The 23,277-nt window shown below is 34.3% G+C and overlaps 1 protein-coding gene and 1 non-coding gene across 2 annotated transcripts in view; both read right to left on the bottom strand.

Annotated features, from left to right (window-relative positions):
• DNAH5 (dynein axonemal heavy chain 5) overlaps positions 1-23,277 on the bottom strand; it is a 436,545-nt gene that overhangs the window by 116,268 nt on the left and 297,000 nt on the right. Inside the window, exons 48-52 of the mRNA XM_069101431.1 lie at positions 19,729-19,851; positions 19,319-19,532; positions 17,502-17,725; positions 15,689-15,887; positions 14,076-14,245 (exon numbers count right to left, since the gene is read on the bottom strand). Coding sequence (XP_068957532.1) covers positions 14,076-14,245; positions 15,689-15,887; positions 17,502-17,725; positions 19,319-19,532; positions 19,729-19,851 — 930 coding nt within the window. The remainder of the gene's footprint in view (positions 1-14,075; positions 14,246-15,688; positions 15,888-17,501; positions 17,726-19,318; positions 19,533-19,728; positions 19,852-23,277) is intronic.
• Positions 22,438-22,542, bottom strand: LOC138171858 (U6 spliceosomal RNA). Its single transcript, XR_011170986.1, has one exon. It is a non-coding gene; the product is annotated as a U6 spliceosomal RNA (small nuclear RNA).

Here is a 23,277-nt window from a genome sequence, read left to right as displayed (position 1 = left end):
GAAACTGATATTAATTGGACTATGACTCTTCCAAAAGGAGCCACAAATCACCTACAAAGTTCTAAACTACTTGTGATCTGCACAAAAGAAGAAAGTGAAATGTTAGATCCTTACCACAAAGAGAAACAAACCAAGACCTAAAATGTTCTATTTTTTTTTTCTTTCTCTACCTTTTTGTCGTTCAGTTAAACATAAGAAGAGTGCCAATAGGTTTTTAGGCTGCTCTAAAAAGTGAAATGAAATTAATCAAATTTCAAAGGAAAAGTATATACAAGCTGTTCTGATAATTCACCATAAAATTTGGTTCACTGAATATGACAGGTTTTCCGCAGGGTTCCTGCATTTGAGGAGATGTGTTAAAGATTATGGACACTTTCAGATGCAATAAGCACTAAGGACCTTCTCCAACTGATAGATGCCATCTTAGTTTCTAGTATTTTGTTATAATAATAATAATAACTATTTTAAATCATTTCAGAAACATGGGTCCTTTCTTTTTTACATTTTAATTTTGGGGGTTAAAATCTAGTGATATCACTAGACCAACAGGTATAAAGTTTGTGATTTTTGCATAGTATAACCACATACATAGACACATAATTGTCCTTTCCTGATACTTTTATATGTGAAATTTTTCATATTTGCTCACATTTATCAGCTTTAAAATGATAAAAATAAACAAGTTATTTGAAAAAATTCTCTTCCTCCACTTATGTAACGACCACCTAATTTATGACCTCTAACCTTATATAATTACCACCCTAGTTCTCATTTAACCATGGCAATCCCCTACAAATTTGTCTACCTGCTTAAGTGCCTACTTGGTCCAATTCATTCTCTGTCCATAGTATCAAACTCAAATTTAAAAAATGGATAACTGTGGCCCCAAATTGACAATCACAAATTAACATCATACCTCTCTTATACATGAATGCTAAAATAAATTTCTTAAAATGCACATCTATTTCTTTGTTAAAATATCTTTGAGTACCTTATTATCTCTTGAAACCTGCTGATTTATCCTTTTCTAACCTCTACTCTTGTCTGCTGATTTAACTCATTGATGCAAGACATCATGATGTATAAAGCAGTAAAATGAGGACTGTGTGCCTTGTTAAATATGGCTTAAAATTCCCAGTTCTATTGAAAATTTGATCCTCTTTTCAAGGTCACAAAAATAGAACAGGGGTTTTAAACATAAGACTCCTCAATTAATCTACATTTCTTCTACCTGCAGAATTTTAGATTTTCTATGAAACTATTCCCTCCTCTTTTTTTAATTATAGAACAGCTCTCATTCACTTTCTTAAAAGAAGCAGTGGAACGCATCTAACCTTTTCCATTTCTCTTTAAGACAAGAGCATAAGGAAGGGCTTGATAATACCCAAAGGAAGAGATTAGCAATTGTCCTTTGACCCTCCAAGAAAATTACCTGAAGTAAATTTGAGTTGAAACTTGGAGATCACTTCTCCATATTAAAAACCCATAAACATTTGTTTGATAGTTGTGATATTTGTTCATGAGATATCTGCCTTATCTTAACCTTTAAAAATCAATAATGGTTGCTATGTGCATAAATGTAATTTTATTTGTGGTAAAAGACTGCTCTTTCCCTTTCACTACTGAAAGTAATGCAAGAGCAAATCATTCCCTATCTCCAAACCTAAGTGGGAAAAGGGGGGGAAGGGAGGGAAGAAAGGAGGAAGGGAGTAGAAATAAAGATAGATAAATAAGTGGTAGACAGATAAATAGACAGATAAAGAGAGAGAGAAATAAAACTCCCTATGCTTGCTTATTTTGTTTTATTAGAGATCTTTCTTTGCCTTCCATTACACTACTCAAATAGAAATCTCAAGTTAAGCAAAACTGATAACTCTTCTTGCTTTAGATATATGTCTTATGAGTATTAACTAAAAGTGGATAATTTCCTTGCTAAGTATCAATTAATTTCTCATATGTCCTTCACATACATACACACTTTATTATTTGTATCACTTTTGAAAGAAAAGCCTTGTACTGGAATAGTAAGATGCTAATATTTTAATATTCTTTTTGTTATTTTTAAGCAATCCCTTGATTCCTTGGTCATTGGTGATCTAGGATGTCTAAGAGGATGCAGTAATCCATTTCATTTGTTAAACCATCCATTAACTAACAAGCATGAGACCAAAAGTCCGCTAAACATATCCTCAAATTTGGATTCAAGTAAGTAAATTTTGCATGTAGGTTTTTTCTCTTTTTCTTCAACTAAGTCACTGACTTTCACAAAAACCATCCTTTTAGACAGCATTTTCTGCACAGTAATGAGCAAGATCAATGAATCCAACACCCAAAATGTCATTTAAGTATTATGTGAATACTCCTCAGCCTGGCATGTTCTCCTCTCAACAATCTGACTCCAACTCACATTTCTAGGATTTCTTCACAAGACTCCTATTTATACAATCTACATTCCAGATAACAAGACTAATAGTCACACCTTGAACTCAACATTCACTCTATAATATACATGGATTGTCTCATCATTATCCTCATTCTTGTGTTTTCTCCTCATCTCTTCATTTCAGAGTCTTGATCTTTATTTCAAGGCTCACTACCTACTCTGTGAAGCCTACCCTCATCCCTTTTAGTTTTTATTTCCTATTTCACCTCTCAAAATGCCTTATATTCACTTATCTGTTTATTTCATTATGAAAGTCATTGAACTAAAAAAAACTATGCCAGGAAAATTTAAATTCTAGATAATCTTACCAAGATGAAAAAGTTTTAAAATATGTCTCATAATGAACTGCCTACCTGCCATTTAAAAAGCAAAGAAGTTAAGTCTGTAGAAAGATTGGGGGAAGGGGGCAGCTATGTGGCACAGTAGGGGCAGCTAGGTGGAACAGTGAATAGAGCACCAGCCCTGGAACCAGGAGGACCTGAGTTCAAATCCAGCCTCAGACACTTAACACTTACTAGCCATGTGACCTTGGGAAAGTTACATAACCCCAATCCAAAAAAAGAAAAAAAAAAGAAAGATAGAGTACTAGATAATATTTAATATAAGAACTTTAAAAGATATTCTAGGTGTGGCCAGGTAGCACAGTAAGAGCACCAGCTCCAGTGTTGGGATGACCTGGGGATCAAATCCAGGCTCAGATACTTAGCACCACACCCAGAAATAACTGGCTGTGTAACCTTGAGCAAGTTACTTAACCCTGACTGCTTTAAAAAAAAATTCTATTAAATTATTTTTAAAATTTAGGATCTTCATCATTTGAGGAAGTATTCAGAGACACGGCCGGCAGAGGCAAGCCTGGAAGGCGCAGCTGGCAGAGGCAGGCCCAGAAGGGGCCTGATCAACTCAGAGGGCAAGTCTTCCCACCAACCACAAGGTCCACTACCAGGCCTATCACCAAAGGGCTGGGACTGGAAAGAGCAAGGTAAGAAGAAAATACAGGGGCCCCTGTCCTGGACAGCAAACACTCCTGGGGCTACCACTTCATAGCCCAGAAATTTTTTTTTAAGCCCCTTTCAGGACCTCCAAAGACTAGGAAGACAGAGTGAAACTCACTTGCTCCAAACTCCCCCCCCCCCACCCTGAAAACATAGTAACTCTTGCCCCAGGGCAAAATCCTCTACAGTAAAGGCTTGGGATCCTAGAGGAAGGGCGTGGCTAGGACCCTGCCTCAAAATGGGTAGAAAGCAGACTACAAAGACAAAGACTCTGGAGTCCTACTATCCTCAGAGGGAGGAACCAACCTCAAAGGGAGACAAAGTAGACTCCACACCCAAAGCTGAAACTTCAACAGGGAATGGGTCCCAAGCACAGAAGGCTCTCCTAGATGAGATCAAAAGGAACTTTGAAAACAAAATGAGAGAGATAGAAGACAAAATGAATAATTCTCTCAAAACAAAAATAGTAGAATTAGAAAAACATTATAATGAGGAAAATATCTCTCTAAAAAGAAAAGTGTATGATATGGAAAAGGAGCTTCAAAAATTAACCAAGGAAAATGCTTTGCTAAAAACTAGAATTAACCAAACGGAAACAAATAACTATGAGGAACCAAGAATTAGTCAAGCAAAACAACAAGAATGAAAAATTAGAAAGAGAGGTAAAATAACTGACCTGGAAAACAGATCCAGGAGAGATAATCTGAGAATCATAGGCCTACCAGAAAACTATGATGAAAAAATGAGCCTGGACAACATTCTCCAAGAGCACGTTAAGGAAAACTGCCCTGAGATACTAGAACCTGAGGGTAAAATAGAAATTGAGAGAATCCACCGGACACCTGCTGAAAGAGATCCCAAACTGAAAAGTCCTCGAAATGTTGTGGACAAACTCCAGAACTACCAGATAAAAGAGGAAATACTTCAAGCGGACAGAAAGAAACAATTCAAATATCAAGGGTCCACAGTGAGAATTGCACAGGATTTGGCAGCCTCTACACTGAAATATCGGAGGCAGTGGAATTCAATTTTCCGGAAGGCAAAAGAGCTCGGGTTACAACCAAGGATCACATACCCAGCAAGACTGAGCATATTCTTCCAGGCAAAGAGATGGTCATTCAACGATATAACAGAGTTCCAGAACTTCTTTATAAAAAAGCCAGAACTCAATGGAAAATTCAACCTCCAATTAGGAGATGCAACAGCGACTTAGAAAGGTAAACAAGGAGAACACACACACACTCTGCTATTTGATAAGAGCAAACAGGTTATAGACAAGTAGAGGGTATGACTATAAAATACACGAAATGATGATTTTTAAAAATCTTATTAAGGGCTACAAAGGGACTGCAATGGAAGAAAGGGAATGGTTGAAGTGGAAAAGGGTAAATTATGACACTCATAGAGGCATAAAAACTGTATAGCAGAGGGGAAAAAAGGGAGGGAGTTGGGAAGCATATGAACATTTCCCTCATGAGTTCTGGTACAAGGAGGGAACAACAACCAGTTAAGCATAGGACACTATGGAGAAGAAATGCAAAAAGTATCATTTTAGGGAGAAAGAGGGGAGGGACAGGAGCGTCGCATGAGATTTGTTCCTGTCACTCTTGATGCGAAGAAGAAATAGCATACTTCATTAAGTATAAAAATATCCTACAGGCAGTAGGAGGGGGAAAGGGTTATGAAAGGGGGGTGGGAGTGGTTTGTAGGGAGGGAAGTAGTAAGGGGAAAGGGGAGGAAAAGGGAGGGGGACCGAAAAGGGAACACTGAGGGAGGCAGTGGTCAAAAGGAAAACTATTAAGGGGGGGAAGGGAGGGTAAATATGAACATTAAGAGGGGCAGGAATAGGATGGAGGGAAAGAAACAGATAATAATCATAACTGTAAATGTGAATGGAATGAACTGTCCCATAAAACGGAGACAGATAGCAGAATGGATTAGAAATCATAATCCTACAATATGCTGTTTACAAGAAACACATCTGAAACAGAGGGATACACACAAGGTAAAGGTAAAAGGTTGGAATAAAACATATCATGCCTCAGATAAAGTAAAAATAGCAGGGGTAGCAATCCTTATCTCAGATAAAGCAAAAGCAAAAATTGACCTAATTAAAAGAGATAACGAAGGAAACTATATCTTGTTAAAAGGCACCATTGAGAATGAAGCAATATCATTACTTAACATATATGCACCAAGTGGTGTAGCATCCAAATTCCTAGAGGAGAAGGTAAAGGAAATAGAGGAAGAAATAGATAGCAAAACTATACTAGTGGGAGACCTTAATCTCCCCCTCTCTTGATAAATCCAACCTCAAAATAAACAAGAAAGAAGTTAAGGAGGTGAACAGGATTTGAGAGAGGATAGGTATGATAGATCTCTGGAGAAAACTGAATGGGGACAAAAAAGAATTTACTTTCTTCTCAGTGGTTCATGGCACATACTCAAAAACTGACCATGTTCTAGGGCATAAAAACCTCACAATTCTACGCAGTAAGGCAGAAATATTAAATGCATCCTTCTCAGATCAAGATGCAATAAAAATTATACGCAATAAAGGGCCAGGGAAAGACAGACCAAAAACTAACTGGAAATTAAACAATTTAATCCTAAAGAATGAGTGGGTCAAACAAGAAATTATAGAAAAAATCAGTAATTTCATTCAAGAGAATGATAATAATGAGACAACATACCAAAATCTGTGGGATGCATTAAAGGCAGTTCTTAGGGGAAGTTTTATATCCCTGAGTGCATACGTGATTAAATTAGAGAAAAGGGAGCTCAACGAATTGGGCATGCAATTAAAAAACCTAGAAAAAGAACAAATTCAAAATCACCAATTAAATACTAAATTAGAAATATTGAAGACAAAAGGAGAGATTCATAAAATTGAAATTAAGAAAATTATTGAATTAATAAATAAAACCAAGAGCTGGTTTTATGAAAAAAACAACAAAATTGATAGACCCTTAGTCAATATGATTTAAAAAAATACAGAAGAAAACCAAATTATGAGTATCAAAAATGAAAAGGGTGAATCTACCTCCAATGAAGAGTAAATCAAAACAATAATTAGGAATTATTTTTCCCAATTGTAAGCACATAAATTTGACAATCTTAGGGAAATGGATGAATATATACAAACATACAAGTTGCCCAGATTAACTGAAGAGGAAGTAAATTACTTAAATAATCACATCTCAGAAAAAGAAATTGAACAAGCCATCAGTCAGCTCCCTAGGAAAAAATCTCCAGGGCCAGATGGATTCACTAGTGAATTCTATCAAACATTTAAAGAACAATTGATTCCAATACTCTACAAACTATTTGGGAAAATTAGTGAAGAAGGAGTCATACCAAATTCTTTTTATGACACAAATATGGTACTGATACCTAAATCAGGAAGAGATAAAACAGAGAAAGAAAATTATAGACCAATCTCCCTCATGAATATAGATGCAAAAATTCTAAATAAAATATTAGCCAAAAGACTACAGCAACTTATCTCAAGAATAATACACTTTGATCAGGTAGCATTTATTCCAGGAATGCAAGGATGGTTTAATATTAGGAAAATCATCAGTATAATTGATCATATCAACAATAAAACTAGCAGAAATCACATGATCATCTCAATAGATGCAGAAAAGGCTTTTGACAAAATACAACATCCATTCCTATTAAAAACATTAGAAAGTATAGGAATTGACCTGGAGATCAAATCCCGGGCTCAGACACTTAGCACCCACCCAGAAACACCTGGCTGTGTAACCTTGAGCAAGTTACTTAACCCCAATTGCTTAGGGGCAGCCAGGTGGCTCAGCGAGTAAGAGTACCGGCTCCAGTGTCGGGATGACCTGGATCAAATCTGGGCTCAGATACTCAGCACCACACCCAGAAATAACTGGCCATGTAACCTTGAGCAAGATACTTAACCCCGATTGCTTTTACAAAAAAAAAAGAAAAGAAAGTATAGGAATAAATGGAGCCTTCCTTAAAATAATAGGTAGCATCTATTTAAAGCCATCAGCAAGTATTATATGTAATGGGGAGAAGCTAGAAGCATTTCCCATAAGATCAGGGGTGAAACAAGGGTGTCCACTATCACCCCTCTTATTCAATCTGGTACTAGAAATGTTAGCAGTAGCAATTAGAGAAGAAAAAGAAATCAAAGGATTCAAATTAGGCAAAGAAGAAACCAAGCTATCACTCTTTGCAGATGATATGATGATATACTTAGAGAATCCTAGAGAATCAAGTAAAAAACTACTTGAGACAATAAATAAATTTGGCAAAGTTGCAGGATATAAAATAAACCCACATAAATCCTCGGCATTCCTATATATTTCCAATGAAATTCAACAGCGATAGAAAGAAAAATCCCATTTAAAGTTACTGTAGACATTATAAAATATTTGGGAATGTACCTGCCAAAACAAACCCAGGACCTGTATGATCATAACTACAAAACACTTTTCACACAAATAAAGTCAGATCTAACTAATTGGAAAAATATCAATTGCTCATGGCTGGGTCGAGCTAATATAATAAAAATGACAATTTTACCTAAATTAAATTATATATTTAGTGCCATACCAATTAATTTACCAAAAAACTACTTTATAGAATTAGAAAAAATAGTAACAAAATTCATTTGGAAGAATAAATGGTCCATAATGTCAAGGGAATTAATGAAAAGAAATGCTAGGGAAGGTGGACTAGCTATACCAGATTTCAATCTGTATTATAAAGCAGCAGTCATCAAAACTACTTCGTACTGGCTGAGGAATAGAGGAGTGGATCAATGGAATAGATTAGGCACACGAGATTCAGAAGTCAATGACTATAGTAATCTATTGTTTGATGAACCTCCAGACCCTGGTTTGTGGGATAAGAACTCACTATTTGACAAAACCTGCTGGGAAAACTGGAATATAGTATGGCAGAAACTGGGCATAGACCATTATCTAACACCATATAAAAAAATCAAGTCTAAATGGGTGCATGATACTGTAAGCAGTCTCCTAAAACATGGAAAGTTTACCTATCAGACTTGTGAAGAGGGAAAGACTTTATGACTAAACAAGAATTAGAGAACATTATAAAATGTAAAATGGATAATTTTGACTACATGAAATTGAAAAGTTTCTGTACAAACAAAGCCAATATAACCAAGATTAAGAGGGAGGTGGGAAATTGGGAAAGAATCTTTACAATCTATGTCTCTGACAAAGGACTCATTTCTAAAATATACAGAGAATTGAGTCAAATTTATAAGAATACGAGTCATTCCCCAATTGATAAATGGTCAAAGGATATGAACAGGCAGTTTTCAGAGAAAGAAATTAAAGCTATCCATAAGCATATGAAGAAATGCTCTAATTCACTATTGATTAGAGAAATGCAAATCAAAACAACTCTGAGGTACCACATCTCACCAGTCAGATTGGCTAAAATGACAAAACAGGAAAATGACAAATGCTGGAGAGGATGTGGGCAAATTGGAACACTAATGCATTGCTGGTGGAGTTGTGAACTGATCCAGCCTTTCTGGAGAGCAATCTGGAATTATGCCCAAAGGGCTATAAATACTTTCATACCCTTTGATCCAGCAATACCACTCCTAGGGTTATATCCTAAAGTTATCATAGAAATGAGAGAAAGACCCATATGTACAAAAATGTTTATAGCAGCTCTTTTTGTGGTAGCAAAGAATTGGAAATTAAGGGGGTGCCCATCAATTGGGGAATGGCTGAACAAGTTGTGGTATATGCATGTTATAGAATACTATTGTGCTATAAGAAACGAGGAGCAGATGGTCTTCATATTTACCTGGAGAGGCTTAAAAGAACTGATGCTGAGTGAGAAGAGTAGAACCAGGAGAAATCTGTACACAATTACAGACACAACATATGTGTGATGACCAACTTGGATAGACTGGACTCTTCTCAGCAATACCATGATAAATCAATCCCAAAAGACTCATGATGGAGAGAAATATGTGCATCCAGAGAAAGAACTAGAAAGAACTAAGTTTATATCCAGGTGGAAGCAAAATACCAGATCTTTTTCCTTCTCTTATTTGGTTTTATGTCCTCTTTACCATTTTTCATTCCAGCTGGTACAATCCGTCCTTATAACCTGACTATTGTATAATGTGAAAGTATTTACAGATCCTATACTTGACTATAAGCCGCCATGGGGTGGGGGGGGGAGGGGAGGGAAGAGGACAAAATGTGAAACTCAAGGAATTGTGGAATTGAATCCTGTAAACTAAAAGGAAACAAACAAATTAATAAAAAAAAATTTTTTTAAAGGAAGTATTCACAATGACGAATTACAAACCTTAGAAAAGAATGTTATTTCTCCCAGTAGGGTACAAATTTACTCAAAATGAAGATTGATATTTATGGTATTGTATGTCTAGTTAAAATACAATTCATTGAACACAATAAAAATTGATCTTTTTCCAAAAAAAAATGTTAACAAAATCATAAAATAATTACCTACAAGGTTTTTAAGTCAATTTTTAAATCACCTTGAACTTTTAAAATTAAAGATGCTATTTACAAAATATATCAACCAAGCCTCCCAAAAGATTATTTTCCTTGTTAAATAGGTATTGTGAAGTAGACATCTTTAACAATTCAGTATTAATTTTTCACTTGTGAATAATGTAAACTGACATTTCTTTCAAATTTTAAACAATAATCAATAAAGTAGAGTTTTTAATTAAACAATTAACTTGTAACTAAAGATATCTGACAGATATATTTGGGACATGAAGAAGGCATTTGGAGTCACTCTTGGGTCCAAGTTTTTCCTGTTACCTCAAGTGTATGCACAAAATGCTACTCTGCTATGTCATTCACTGTTTCTGTAACTTCTTATAAATACATTACAGATAATCTTAGTGCAGTGACACCCATGTACATGATTTTGGTCTCACATACAGAGAAAGTGATAATAGAGGGGCTGAGTAGAAAGAGAAATTTAAAAGTAAAAATAGGACTCCTGATTTAGGTCTCTAGTTAATGCTGCTATTAGTCACTTATTGTCAATGGAAAATCATATAATCAATTGTCCTATTCCACAGGCATATGTATCAATCAGTTCCCTAAACAATCAGAACTGCTACAAAGAGGTTCTAATTTGCCTCAAGAAATAAACCCAATAGGCTAATTTAGAGGATTTCCTCAAATATTTAAGCCCACAAAAAAATTCCTGGCTTAAAATGGAAAATTCATGGGGAAATGTCTGCTCTTTTGGAAATCTGAGTTACCTATCTCTGTTCCCAAGAAAGCCATTTAAAATCTGGAAGTTACTTTCCACATAGTGAATATATTATAACCATTTAGAGAACAATATTTTTTCCTTTTGCTTTATTGACTAAATGTAGAGAGATTTTTGTTCTAACTGAACAATTTATAATCAGTTCTCATTTATCCATATAAACAAATAAATGATAAAAGCATATATTAAATACTTATTATGTTCTAGGTAGTGAGCTAAGAAAGGATATAAATATTTTTTAAAAAGATATTTCCTGCTATCAAAGAATTTATATTATCATTGGAGATGAAAACATATAATAAGGAACTAAAAGTGGTGAGATCAAATGTCCATAACTGTATGGAAATGGCCAGGATATGACATAAGGGGAAGGAAATAAACATTTATAAAATACTTAATATGTGCTGAAAATTATAATAAACACCTTTCAGACATCTTTATTTGATTTTAACAACCCTGGGAGATTGTCATCCCATTTTTACAAATGAGGAAACTGAGGCAGAAGATTATGTTATTTTCCCAGGCTCAAAGAGAAACTAAGCATCTGAAGTCACATTTGAATTCAGATTTTTCTGAATCCAGGCTCTGTGCTCTATCCATTACCTTACTGAGCTTCATGGAAGCCTACTTTCAAGAGAGATAAGCAAAAAAAAAGGTCATATATCAGAGTTAAGGATCATTTTGAGGTTAAAATCCGAGGAAGATAAAAATAAAGGAAGATAAGAGGAAGATAAAAATTTGAAGAAGATGGCTGGAAGGCAGGAAGTATGGTTTCAAATTGTCCAGAAAATCATGTGAAACCTAGTTCTGGGCAAGATGTGGTAAAAGTTCACCAGACATGGGTAAACTTCACATCGAAGTATATCTATGTTCAACTAAATTATTCTTTGCACTTAAAACTAAATATCAATGTCTGATATTCTCAGAATTCAGAGCATACTGCAAAAAAATATATAGTCTCACTGTGAAAATGGAACAACATAGGAGTCCCTGGTATCCTACTCTTCCTCAGACTAGAGCATAATCAGTACCTTGTTCACACTGCGGATGATATTTAAGCTTAGTGATCATCTAATTTAACCCCATTAAGTGACAAATGATGAAAATCAGACTGGGAAAAATTAAGTGACATTCCTAAATTCAGACAATGAACAAAAAAATACTCTATCATGGCCAACTGCAGCAGCAACCATATCTTAGAATTCATCAAAACTATCTCTTTGATGATTTTGAACATTGATATTACCTAATCTGATCATAATCTCCTACTCTTCCATCTCGCCTTCTGACTCACTACTCCTAAACCAACTTTGTGTCTTCTCTATGGCCCGCAGGTTATCTATCTCTTCTTATTTCCCATGTCATCAATGCTTCTGTGATACCATTATTCACCCTTCACTGTCTTCACTCTCAATTAACCAGTTCAACTATAACGTAATAAATATTTATTGAATTTAATTTAATGTGAGACATAAAAGACAAGATCTGAGGGAGCTCACAATGGATGACCTCAATCTTTTTAGGGAAGTAAAAGGTAAGAGTATATGCTAATGAAGGAGGAATTAGAAGTTGAATTAGGAATGAAAGAAGCTAGAAGTTTTTGACCAGTTGATGTATGGAATGTAATATGTCATTGTTTGGAAAAGAATAAACTGCATTGTGCTATAAATTCATTCAGGTTAGAGATGATATGTTTGTATGAAACAATTTCAACTTTTTTCAGCAGTATTCATCTGCTTGGGAATAGAAATTAAATGGGCAGATATGAGGGTTTGTTGAAATGGTGCAGAACAGCAAAAGAAAAAGGCAAGGGATTCAATAGTTAAAGGAAGTGCATTGTTGAAAAAGTATAGCCTCTAACAAAATTATAAATATCAAGTATGACTCAAATAAAGACATATGAGAGGATATTCCCAACCCAACCCTTTGGGAAGGTGGGAGGTTGAAAGGGGTTATACACTGTACCTTCTTTTGGACTTTCTCAGTGTATTGATCAGTTGTGCTATATTTTTCTTCTTCAAATAATACTATTTGCTATATGGGATGGCTGTGTAGGAAACAGATGGAGAGGGATACCACGCATAATTACAATGATGTAAGAAACAGAAAATATAAAGAAAAACTTATTTTTTAAAAAAGAGATGACCAACAAAAGTCTATCATGGTATGGCACAAAAATGAAACTTTTCGCTAGAAAAGCTGGATGGAAGAGATGTATGCTTTCATAGGCAGTACTCTTTGTCTGACCTGTTTTGAAACATTCACTAATGTTTTTGGTGTTCATTAAATTCAGCATGAACTGTAAAAATAAAAAGAAAGAATGATAAGAATCATGTCAAGACTGTTAAGAGAGGGCAGTGAATCTAGTACTAGAGTAATCTATTCTGCCATCTGAAAAAGTCAGAGATATCTATGCAGGTTAAAAAAAAACAAGCTCAGGGGAAGGGATGAGAAAATGAGTGAGGGGGGACAGGAAATCCTGAGGTCTTTCCACTAGAAATAATCTCTTTCTTTGCTTTACTCTCATAGCACTTTCCTTGCACTTCTCTTTTGAGAGTTAATATATTCTTCCTTACATCATATTTATATATATATATAGCTTATCAACTGTACATAAGTTCCTTAAAGATGGAAAATATTCATCTTTATATCTTCCATCATACGTGGAACAGTAGCTTGTCCATCAAAGTTACCCATAAAGGGCTGATAAATTAATTTATTTAAGCCTTAGTTAAAAAATGAAGCTTTTCAAAAGAGTGCCTTGTAGGGTTCCAAATATAAGAAAAATAGAAGTCAAGAGAGTGAGAGGATCCAAAAAGACAGCAAAGCAAAAGGCTTTGTTTTTTTTTAACCCCGTGGATAAGTAAAATGATAAAGAAAAAATAATATGAGCTATGTGTTTCCAGACAATGGAGAGTTGCCTATCCTGAAAATAAATACCAAAAAGAAACATTTGATGATAGGAAAGGAAATTACACATGTAACAAAATTTTCATTTAGTTTAACTTTATCTTCAGCTATATTTTGTATAGTTTTTCAGATCATAATAAGAAGGCTTTTGGACTAAGGTTTGAACTCAAATGCCAATAACCTATATTCTTTGTAACTAAAACATTGACCTAGAAGCATTATAGCAACATTGACTTCAATTAGCACCTCACATGTACAAAGTATAAATTATTATTTCAAATCTATAGGTGCAATATGTCAAATCAAGTTTAGAAAATAAGTTGGAACTTAAGTTTGACTTGAGTTTATTTTTAAATTAAAGAGAAAAAAAAATTCTGAGAGGGACCCAACTGTCTGTCACTTCCACAAGGCACTATTAGCAATACACTAGGTACCTTAACTAAATGAATCATGGCATCTGCAAAAAACACCATGTCCATGCCAACTCCACGGATGCTTTCATTGTATATTTGTAGAAACATATTTAAGCGATCTCTCAGGTGATTAAAAGATTCAATTGGCTCATAAATTTTGGGCATGTCAACAGTTTCTTCTGAGTCTTCACCTAATACAGAAAAACAGTTTTAATATTGATAAGGAAAATACATGATTTTTGTTCTTTCTCCCATCCCATTCAATCAGCCTATTTTGTGTTTAAATAATTCTTCAGTATATATTATAAATTTTCTAAATATTTAACATCATATGTTTGTATTAAAAAAATTGGTGAAACCTAGTTTCTAAGAGGAAAAAATAATTGTATTGAATAAGCCATTTAAGGACATGGAAATTCACTGGGAGTTACCATAGTAGATGGCTTTTTGAACACCTTAAAATTTCTATCATTTAAAAAGACAAAATTTCAACAGCTTTCAATTGACCTTATTCATATACAACAATGTAATGATCTTCATATGGTGAAGGTAAACAAAAAGGTGTTTTGAAACAAGAGAAGTGGTTTTTTTTGTCCAACTTTTCTTTTTAATGTTAAAAAAATGACTCATTTATAGAGCCCTTTCCAATAGGTTTCATGTCATTAAGTTGTTAAATGTTCATAAATATTAAAATCCAGCATTGTCACAAAGAGGAATAAATACAATTCCTTAAAATGAAAATAGTCTATATATTTGGAAGTGAGCATAATGGATGTCATGTTAAGTTTTCCTTATTAAATTATTGGCTAATTTTTTTTGGTTGGAATTGGAGGAAATTAAATATAAGTATTCTGTCTCACAAAATACCTTTACCTTTACAGAATTTTCTTTTCTCCTGACCTGATTCCAAATAAAACTTATCAGCTTCTTTTTGTGGGAGGATACCCCCAAATGCTTACGCCACATTAAACCTACTTTTTTATTGTAATTTTAAAACTTTTGATAACCACACATAAAATTGCCACATCTACTAAAGATTGCCTGTCATTTCCAACCATTCTAAAGACATAAATGGTATCTATAACAAGTTATATTTTCCTTCTAATTGAAAAAAATAAATTGAAGTTCATTCTCTGTATCTTGAATTGCTTCTGCCTGGAGGAGGCAAAGTAAACCCATTTAAAATCAAACAAGAGAAAAACAATTGCCCCATTACTTTTTCCACAAGAAAAATACAAAATATCTGTTTAGAAAAACCATTCAACCACACTATTATGGAATTACTTCCACAACAATTTCTTTTTCAACACTCTCCTCCTACTTATAAAAATTCACTCCTTTGTCCTTTAATTGTAGTCTTTGTATTTGTTCCTCATATCAATTATGTGAGCACTGCCCCGGTGCCTACCTTCCAAACTAGCGAATTCCTAATTTCCTGTGTATAATTTTCATTCCCATCTTTATTACTCAGAATTGACTAAAATTAATAGCAATGTTATTCACAATTTATCTTCAAAATACCTTCATAATATTTATTACATATAAATGTAAAGTGCTGAATCATATCTGCCTCCTTTAATAAAATTTTTGGGAAAACTTTTTTTTCATTATTTGCTTAGAATTTTTAGAATTACCTGTAGCTTCAGGTGCATCCCTTAAGAAATCAACAAAGTAAGAATCAACTCCACAGTCTACCAAGAGCTTCTTTTCTTCACCAAACTTCTCCTCCACCAAATTTGCTAAAGTTGAATCAAACCACTTCACATCCTCTGATACTGTAAACCGATCAGCAATAACACGTTTACATTCATGCTTCCACAACTTAATCAATACCTGTTGAAAGAATAATTTAAATATGAAAAGAGTCCATATCACTGATTTATTAGTATCTGTTCAGCTGTATTTGGACATGATATTTGAAATTATTTTTTTCTTTCTTAATATCTTTATTCTTTGAACATATAACTATAGCTTAGTCATGGTAAAGCAAAGAGCTAGGGATTTTTTTTCTGCCTGAAGTAGCCTTTGATACTTTATTTTTAATAATAATTTGAAGTTTTGTCTAGAATTTAAATTTCTTTCTGCTTGGATGATGTGAATTGAAGTATACTTTGAGTCAAACTATAGAAATATATATATTAATATAAAATAAAGAGCCAGAGATTTTTTTGATGAAATGAGTTTGACATTTGGTTTTTAAAAGAAATTGAATTTCATCCTCAGTATCTTAATTCTGTTTTCTTTGGAAAAAGCTATCCAATCAATGGGAGCTCATCTATACTCAAATAACAGAAATATAATCAAACTATTTCCTTTTCGATATGGGAAGTTTGTCTTTTATTTATGTTTGCAGATTACATAAAGCAAGGGGGAATAGCCATCACATTAGATATAGAGGACCTAAACGTTGGATATATTATGTTCAATTCTGGATACCCTATTTAAGAAAAGACATAGGTAAGCTAGAGCAAATCCAGACAAAGGCAACTGGGATGACTGGAGAAGGTGTGTCACATCTATTCAAGAAACTGGTGATGTTCAGACTAAAGGACAGAAGACTTGTTCATTTTTATTTTCTTCTAAATGGCTGTTGCTCCCTATGGAAGCAATGCAATAAAAAGAATGGTGAATATGGAATCAGCTCATTTGGGTGTTAATTTATCTGAGTTTAAATTTACTCACAAGATGAGAATCTTGATTTACTTTTTACCTCTAAGTTTATTATTCTGTTTCATGGAGTTCAAGTACTTCAGAGTGGTGTACACCTGGATTAGCACTTACTACCTATATAACTTTGAATAAGTCACAACCCTTCTCTGGAATTCAGTTCTCTTATCTGTAAAATAAAGAGTTTAACTATACAACCATGGAGGTTCCTTCCAGCTATAAATCTATGATCTATTGTCACAGTTCCAGAGGAGTGAAGATGAAACACACGTTGCTCTTCTCAAAAGGGAAGTGATTGATTCTAGGTTTGGAATAAGGTATATGCGGCATGCTATGATCAATAGGTTCATGTGTTTTGCTTAATCATACTTTCTTACAAGGGAGTATTCTGTTAATAGAAGTTCATTAAGAAATAATGATTAATATAAAAAGAGAATTACCAACAATATTTTGAAAGAATAAAATTAATGATTTCTTTTTATAAGACTAAATTATTATATCTGACATGTTAGAGAATGTCAAGCATTTAACTACATATATACTTTTCCTTTAAAAATTACTGCCTTTATATTATGTAAATCAAGTTGATATACCTCTTTCTAAAACCTCAGAACAGTATTGGATTTCCTTTTTTTCTTTAGTCAACAACATGCATCCTAAATTTTCATGCAATACATTTTCATTATTCCAAGGAAGAACAAAATTGCCAAGTAAAACTCTTTTAAAATGTACTATGGCATAATCCATCAGATGCTTCTCTGTGATTTATGCATCACTTACATCCATTTCCATGATAACTTCAGAAGTAGTATTCAACATTCCCTGCCAGATTCTGGAAAGATCTCGAAGGTTGAATACATAATGGAATTTGGCAGGGGTAGGCAGCATTTTCATCTTGGTCATCTGCCATAATCTACGGGTCAGCGGCACTAGCTTGACCACAGAATCTCCCACCTCTTCTGAGAAATTCCGTTGGGTACAGTAGTGTCCTACTCCAATGACTCCTGAGGATAAAAAAATTTATAAGTTAGTCAAAAATATCATTATGCAGTTAAACTAAACACAAGGATTTTTTAATGTATATACACATAATAGAATTACACATTTAAAAAGGGAAATGCAACTTGCTGTTTTTACTATGAATTGATGTCCTATTGCATTTCAGAGTTCCAATATAACTTTATTTAAATCAACATTCAAAATGGTCAAAAAAATTAGTGAAGGTATATAATAATAAACTATTATGTAGTCAGCTGAAAAAATATATAAAACACTAGTGAATTTATGAACAAAATATTTATAGAAATATTATGTTTGTTTGGACAATTAAAAGCATTAAGCCATTTATTCTACAAGGCCTCTCTTACCTTTACTGAGCCTATATACTCCATAAAGATTTGTTTCCAGATCACTCCCATTAACCTAATGAATCCTATTTTATGGGATTAATAGGTTTAAAGCCAAAGTGTGCCTTGGAGTTATCTAATTCAACCTCTTTATTTTATAGATGAAGAAACTAAGGCCCAGTGGGCAAACTGACTTTCCAAAAGTCTCATAGATGGTGGTGGAGAAAGGATTTTAATTAATATCCTTCAACTCCAAATTCAGTTTTCTTTCCACTGCTCCACACTACCTACCCAAACCCAAAGAGGGACATAAACCCTGGACTCTCATATTGAGTCTGATGCCCTACCAACTTGGTTATTCATACTCAGGGAGTCCCTGAGCTATATAATCTTCCTCATTATCTTTTATTGTAACCTGAATGGCTGGATCTGTAAGAGAAGCTCCTTAATGTAATTTTAACTAGTATTCAACCAAGATCAGTGTTAGGAAGGATAAATGACTGTACTTATTGCCAGACATAGATATATACACAGTACTTAGGGTGTCTCTTTTTTTGACCTGGATGCATAAAAAATCAGATCTAAAGCTATTTTAAATTGGAATGATGATAGATTGGGCTGATGATTTCATTTTGTGAAATTCTCTCTACTTATTTTCCTACTCAGAAATTCATTTTAATTCTGTAATTTATTCTGAAGAACATGTTGAATCTGGTTTTGGTGTTTGTGCAGTTTTGTATTGCTTTCTAAAACTTGGAATGACCTTTATCCAAAAGCAATGGAATCTAATTTGTACATGAAACTTTAAGTTCTTTAACTTTTAAGTTTCACTGAGCCACAGCATGGATTGAAACTGACAATAGCTACATTGTCCAATAGCCACCATTGTGCATTACTAACCCAGATCCACAATACATGCCAATACTAGAGCACAGGGCCAACCCTGTAGAACATTCAAGTCTTTCCATTATTGTATGAGAGTTTACATGAGTTTCCATGTACCCAAGTTAAATGCAAATGTATGATATTGAGTTTCTTCTCCATAAGATCAAGCATATTACTCAAGAATGATGGTTTTACCCTGAAGAGATTCCAAATATTGGTGCAGAGAGTCTATAGAATCAGGACCACCCAATGTTGATCCAGTACTAGCCACTGGGAAGCCTTAGGGTATTTACTCAGTAGACTCTGGCCAGCTTATCCGTCCCCACCCCAAATCACTTCCTACACATAATTTCATATTCATTTTACCAAAGATCTTGTCAATGGAAGCATTTGATGGGAGAGTGCAATTAAATATAGAAAACTGCCTCTTGAGTCTCTGGGGTATGTCATTGCGTCCTCCTCCAGGGTGGATCATGGCTGCCAAAAACTGGACATCTACAATACTTGTAAACTCCCCAGGTTTTTCAAGGCTGTAGAATCCATTGTGTTCCATCAGCTGCCGGACTATCTCATTGGTGACCTTTAGAAGATAACTCAAAACATTAAAACACGGTGATCATCATACAGTTTCAGATATGTAGGCTATCAAAAATGATGAGCTTCAGGGTTACAATGATTTAAAAATTTGAAAATAAATGCTTGCTTATGAAAATATACTGAAAATTAGTTGGATCTTGACTTGAAAAAAATCAGTCTTGCCTTACCCTGAAACATACCTGATCTCCCCATTCATTGATTACAGGCATATTTACATCATCAATAAATACAGTCATCTTCTTTCCTGCTGGAGGGCCATATGTTGAGCCCATGCGTTTATCAACATAGCTCTCTATTGTCCTCTGTGAAAGAAAATAATCAACAGAAACATCTGTGAAAATATGAGCCGAAAGAGAATCGATCATAAAGAACTTCCTGGGAATATTTTCCATTAATATGAATTAGCCAATAAAACCCCAAATGCTACATATGCAAGCAAAAACACATCTGAAGTGTTTGAATTATCCCTATAACTTCCTCAGCTCTAATTTGAAAATCTGCTTTAATTTAGGAGGAAAGGGAATTTTAGCTTATGTGAAATTAGAATGTACTTCAATCCTGATATTATACATTTACTATCTCATTTTTTTCTGCTTTGATGACATTATAACTTCTATTATGTAAAGCTCTCAGGTCTGCTCAGAGCTTTTCTGCAATCAGTATTCAGTTAACCAGGGCTGATGGCCAGAAAGCTTTTAAGTCTGTTCTCTGGGCAGTACAGTCTTTAAAGACTGTTGGACAGCTCTCTTAATTAAGCAGACTGCCAGCTGGCTTTTGCAGGCCAGCAAAGTTAAATGAAGCTACTTTTGTGCTCAGGGGTCTGGAAACATATGCAAACTCCATCAACACTACCTTCATTCTCACTCAAACCTAAACCAGAATAAATAGCACTGTCCTAACTGAATCAAGCCACATATAATCCATGGCTACTCAGAAAAGACTGGTCTATAGATAGGATTGGATAGGCATTGCAATAGTTAACTAGGACCAAAAGTAAAATTAATCAGTGAGAAGGTTGAATAGCATTTGGGAAATTTAACTTTTAAGTTTCACTGAGCCACAGCATGGATTGAAACTGACAATAGCTACATTGTCCAATAGCCACCATTGTGCATTACTAACCCAGATCCACAATACATGCCAATACTAGAGTACAGGGCCAACCCTGTAGAACATTCAAGTCTTTGCATTATACCAGCACTCTCCTTGTGATATCACATTAAAAATTATGGATTATAATTTCTATAGAATAAAAAGTTTCAAGTGACTCAAATAATAATGGAAAGATCTCAGTGGAAAACATATTACCAGTAATAATTTTTAAACCAGAAATAGCAGAAAACATACAATCCAGGAAATATATATATATACATATATATATATATATATATATAATCAGAAAGGGGGAATAGATTGGTCATGTAGTGAGAAGAATGGAGAATAGACTGAGAGTCTAGGTCTTTTGAGATGTTAAAAGACCTAGAAGATGTCTGGCAAATTGGGCAAGTGATCCACAGAGGATTTACAAGAAGTCATGGTTAAGGAGGCAGGTATTAGAATGGAGAGATGGACAGTTATTTGTGGACCAAAAGCAAGCTCTTGGATGCCAATTGCACAGTTATTCCTCCAAACTCTGTGTTAGGACTAAAAAAAAGGCCTCAAGACTTTTCTCTAAAGTTGATATTCACAGGAAAAATGGGCATGATTAAACCAATCCTTGTGTGACTGATTAGAATTGTGATGTAGTGGAATTTCATGAATGAGTAGAGTTCAGGTGATGTGTGTGTTTGTGGGTGTTTATATAGGGTGATCTGTAAAAGGATGGACTTGCTAGTACAAGCTGTGAGTTAATATGTATATCAATATAAGGATGAATTAGTAAATGTCAATGGAAATGTACAAAGGTAGAGATCCCTGGGCAAATTTTTTTTTGGTACTCTGTAACATTAAGGAAGGATGTGTGTGAAAGTGGAACCAAATGTGGACTTCTGAAAATCTAATAGCCAATGGAGAGTAGAACAGGAGGGAGAATAGGCCATTAAGCCTCACTCTGAAAATTCATAGGAAAGAGTAATATTCAATGCAATTCAAAAAGATGTGTTCAGCATGTGCTAGGCATTTTTGTAGGTATTAGGGAGACAAAGATGAAAATTACAACCCTAGTCTCAAAGTGATTACATTCTCTTCATGTATATGTGATGTGAAAAAGTAGATTTTTAAAAATATACATACAAAGTCATTTCAGAAATGAGATACCATAACAATTAGGGAATAAGTGCATCTCAGGCAAGCTTTGATGGTAGATGGCTCCTAATTATACAATTACCAAAACAAAATAGAGCCCTAGAACTGGAATAAATCTTCAGAATGACATTAGGTACCATAAAGAGGAAGCATTTACAGCTCTACCATATAAAATGGCACTATTTTGGGTCCTTTATAAAAAGCAAAAGGAAAAGAGTAGACTGTGAAGAACCCAAGGAACTCAAGATCTCAATATAAGTGGGGAAAGGAGGACATTCATTGTACCATAATAGGGAAATTGCTATCTGCACCAGAAAAAGAAATATTTTATATTACTGAAAGCATCAATTGGTTGAAAAATAACAAGGTAAAATCTGGTTAAGATCTCACTCAATCAAGTAGTTATGTAGGAAATGGACCTACTGTCTTTACTGGTCTAAGGAATAGTAAGGAGAGGAAATTTTATCTACCAATGTAAGTTGACACCATATCTCCCACTTTTATTCTTTGAAAGTTGCCTAAAGTCATGAAAAAGTAAATGATTTGCCCAGGATCATACAGCCAATATGTATCAGAAGCAGGCCTTAAACACAGATCTTCTCAGATCTGTGGTTAACTCACTAGCTCCACTGTCATGCTGCCTGTCAAACATGGAATGCTTCACAAATTTGTTTGTCATCCTTGTGCAAGGTCAGCACTAATCCTCTTCATATCATTCCAATTTTATTATACAGCTTGGAGAATCAAGCATTTTATTAAGCAAACATACATATTGCCTACCAATGTGGGGAAACCAAAGACACATTTCTTGACCTCCACAAGTGTGTAATCTTATTTAGGACTGCTATTTTCACATTTTCACACCTACATCTGTAGGTGACAAGATTTTTAAAATTATTTCATTTATGGTACATGACTACAAATGAAAGCAAAAGAATGTGGAGGTCAGGGGGAAAAAAAGAAAAAAATTCATATTTATTTATGAAGACCAAATAAAATGAAATTCAGTATTAGTCAGGACATCATCAGTATTTATAAGAAAATGATATTGTAAAGATTCAAATGCCAGCCCTTGGAAATCATTTCACTATAACCTGTAACTTGAAAATATAAAAAATCTACCATTGTTTTTAATGTATAATAACAACCTACTCAGATTGATTTCACAGCATATTAAATTAAAACAACTGTAGTATAAAATAAAACAATTCTCAATCATCAAAAATTCCCTCAAGGGCAATGGTCCTACAGCCTAGACAATCATGCACTCCGATTCCACCTTTAAAAAGAGGACATTATCAAAAGAACATCAGACTGTGTCCAGCTACTGGGCAATTGGCATTAGAGCATACTGCAATGTACAGCACCCTGACATCTCTCCAGGAAACTGGAGTCCATGAAACACTGATGTTGGAAACAAAAGTATAGAGCTTCTGGGTGTGTGTGTGTGTGTGTGTGTGTGTGTGTGTGTGTGTGTGTGTGTG

Source organism: Petaurus breviceps, unplaced genomic scaffold (assembly GCF_028583685.1).
Source record: "Petaurus breviceps papuanus isolate PSGF00001 unplaced genomic scaffold, PetGlider_PUasm1.0 47, whole genome shotgun sequence".
Lineage (NCBI taxonomy): Eukaryota > Metazoa > Chordata > Mammalia > Diprotodontia > Petauridae > Petaurus > Petaurus breviceps.
The sequence above is the reverse complement of the archived record's forward strand: the minus strand, read 5'-3'. Positions and strand labels throughout refer to the sequence as shown.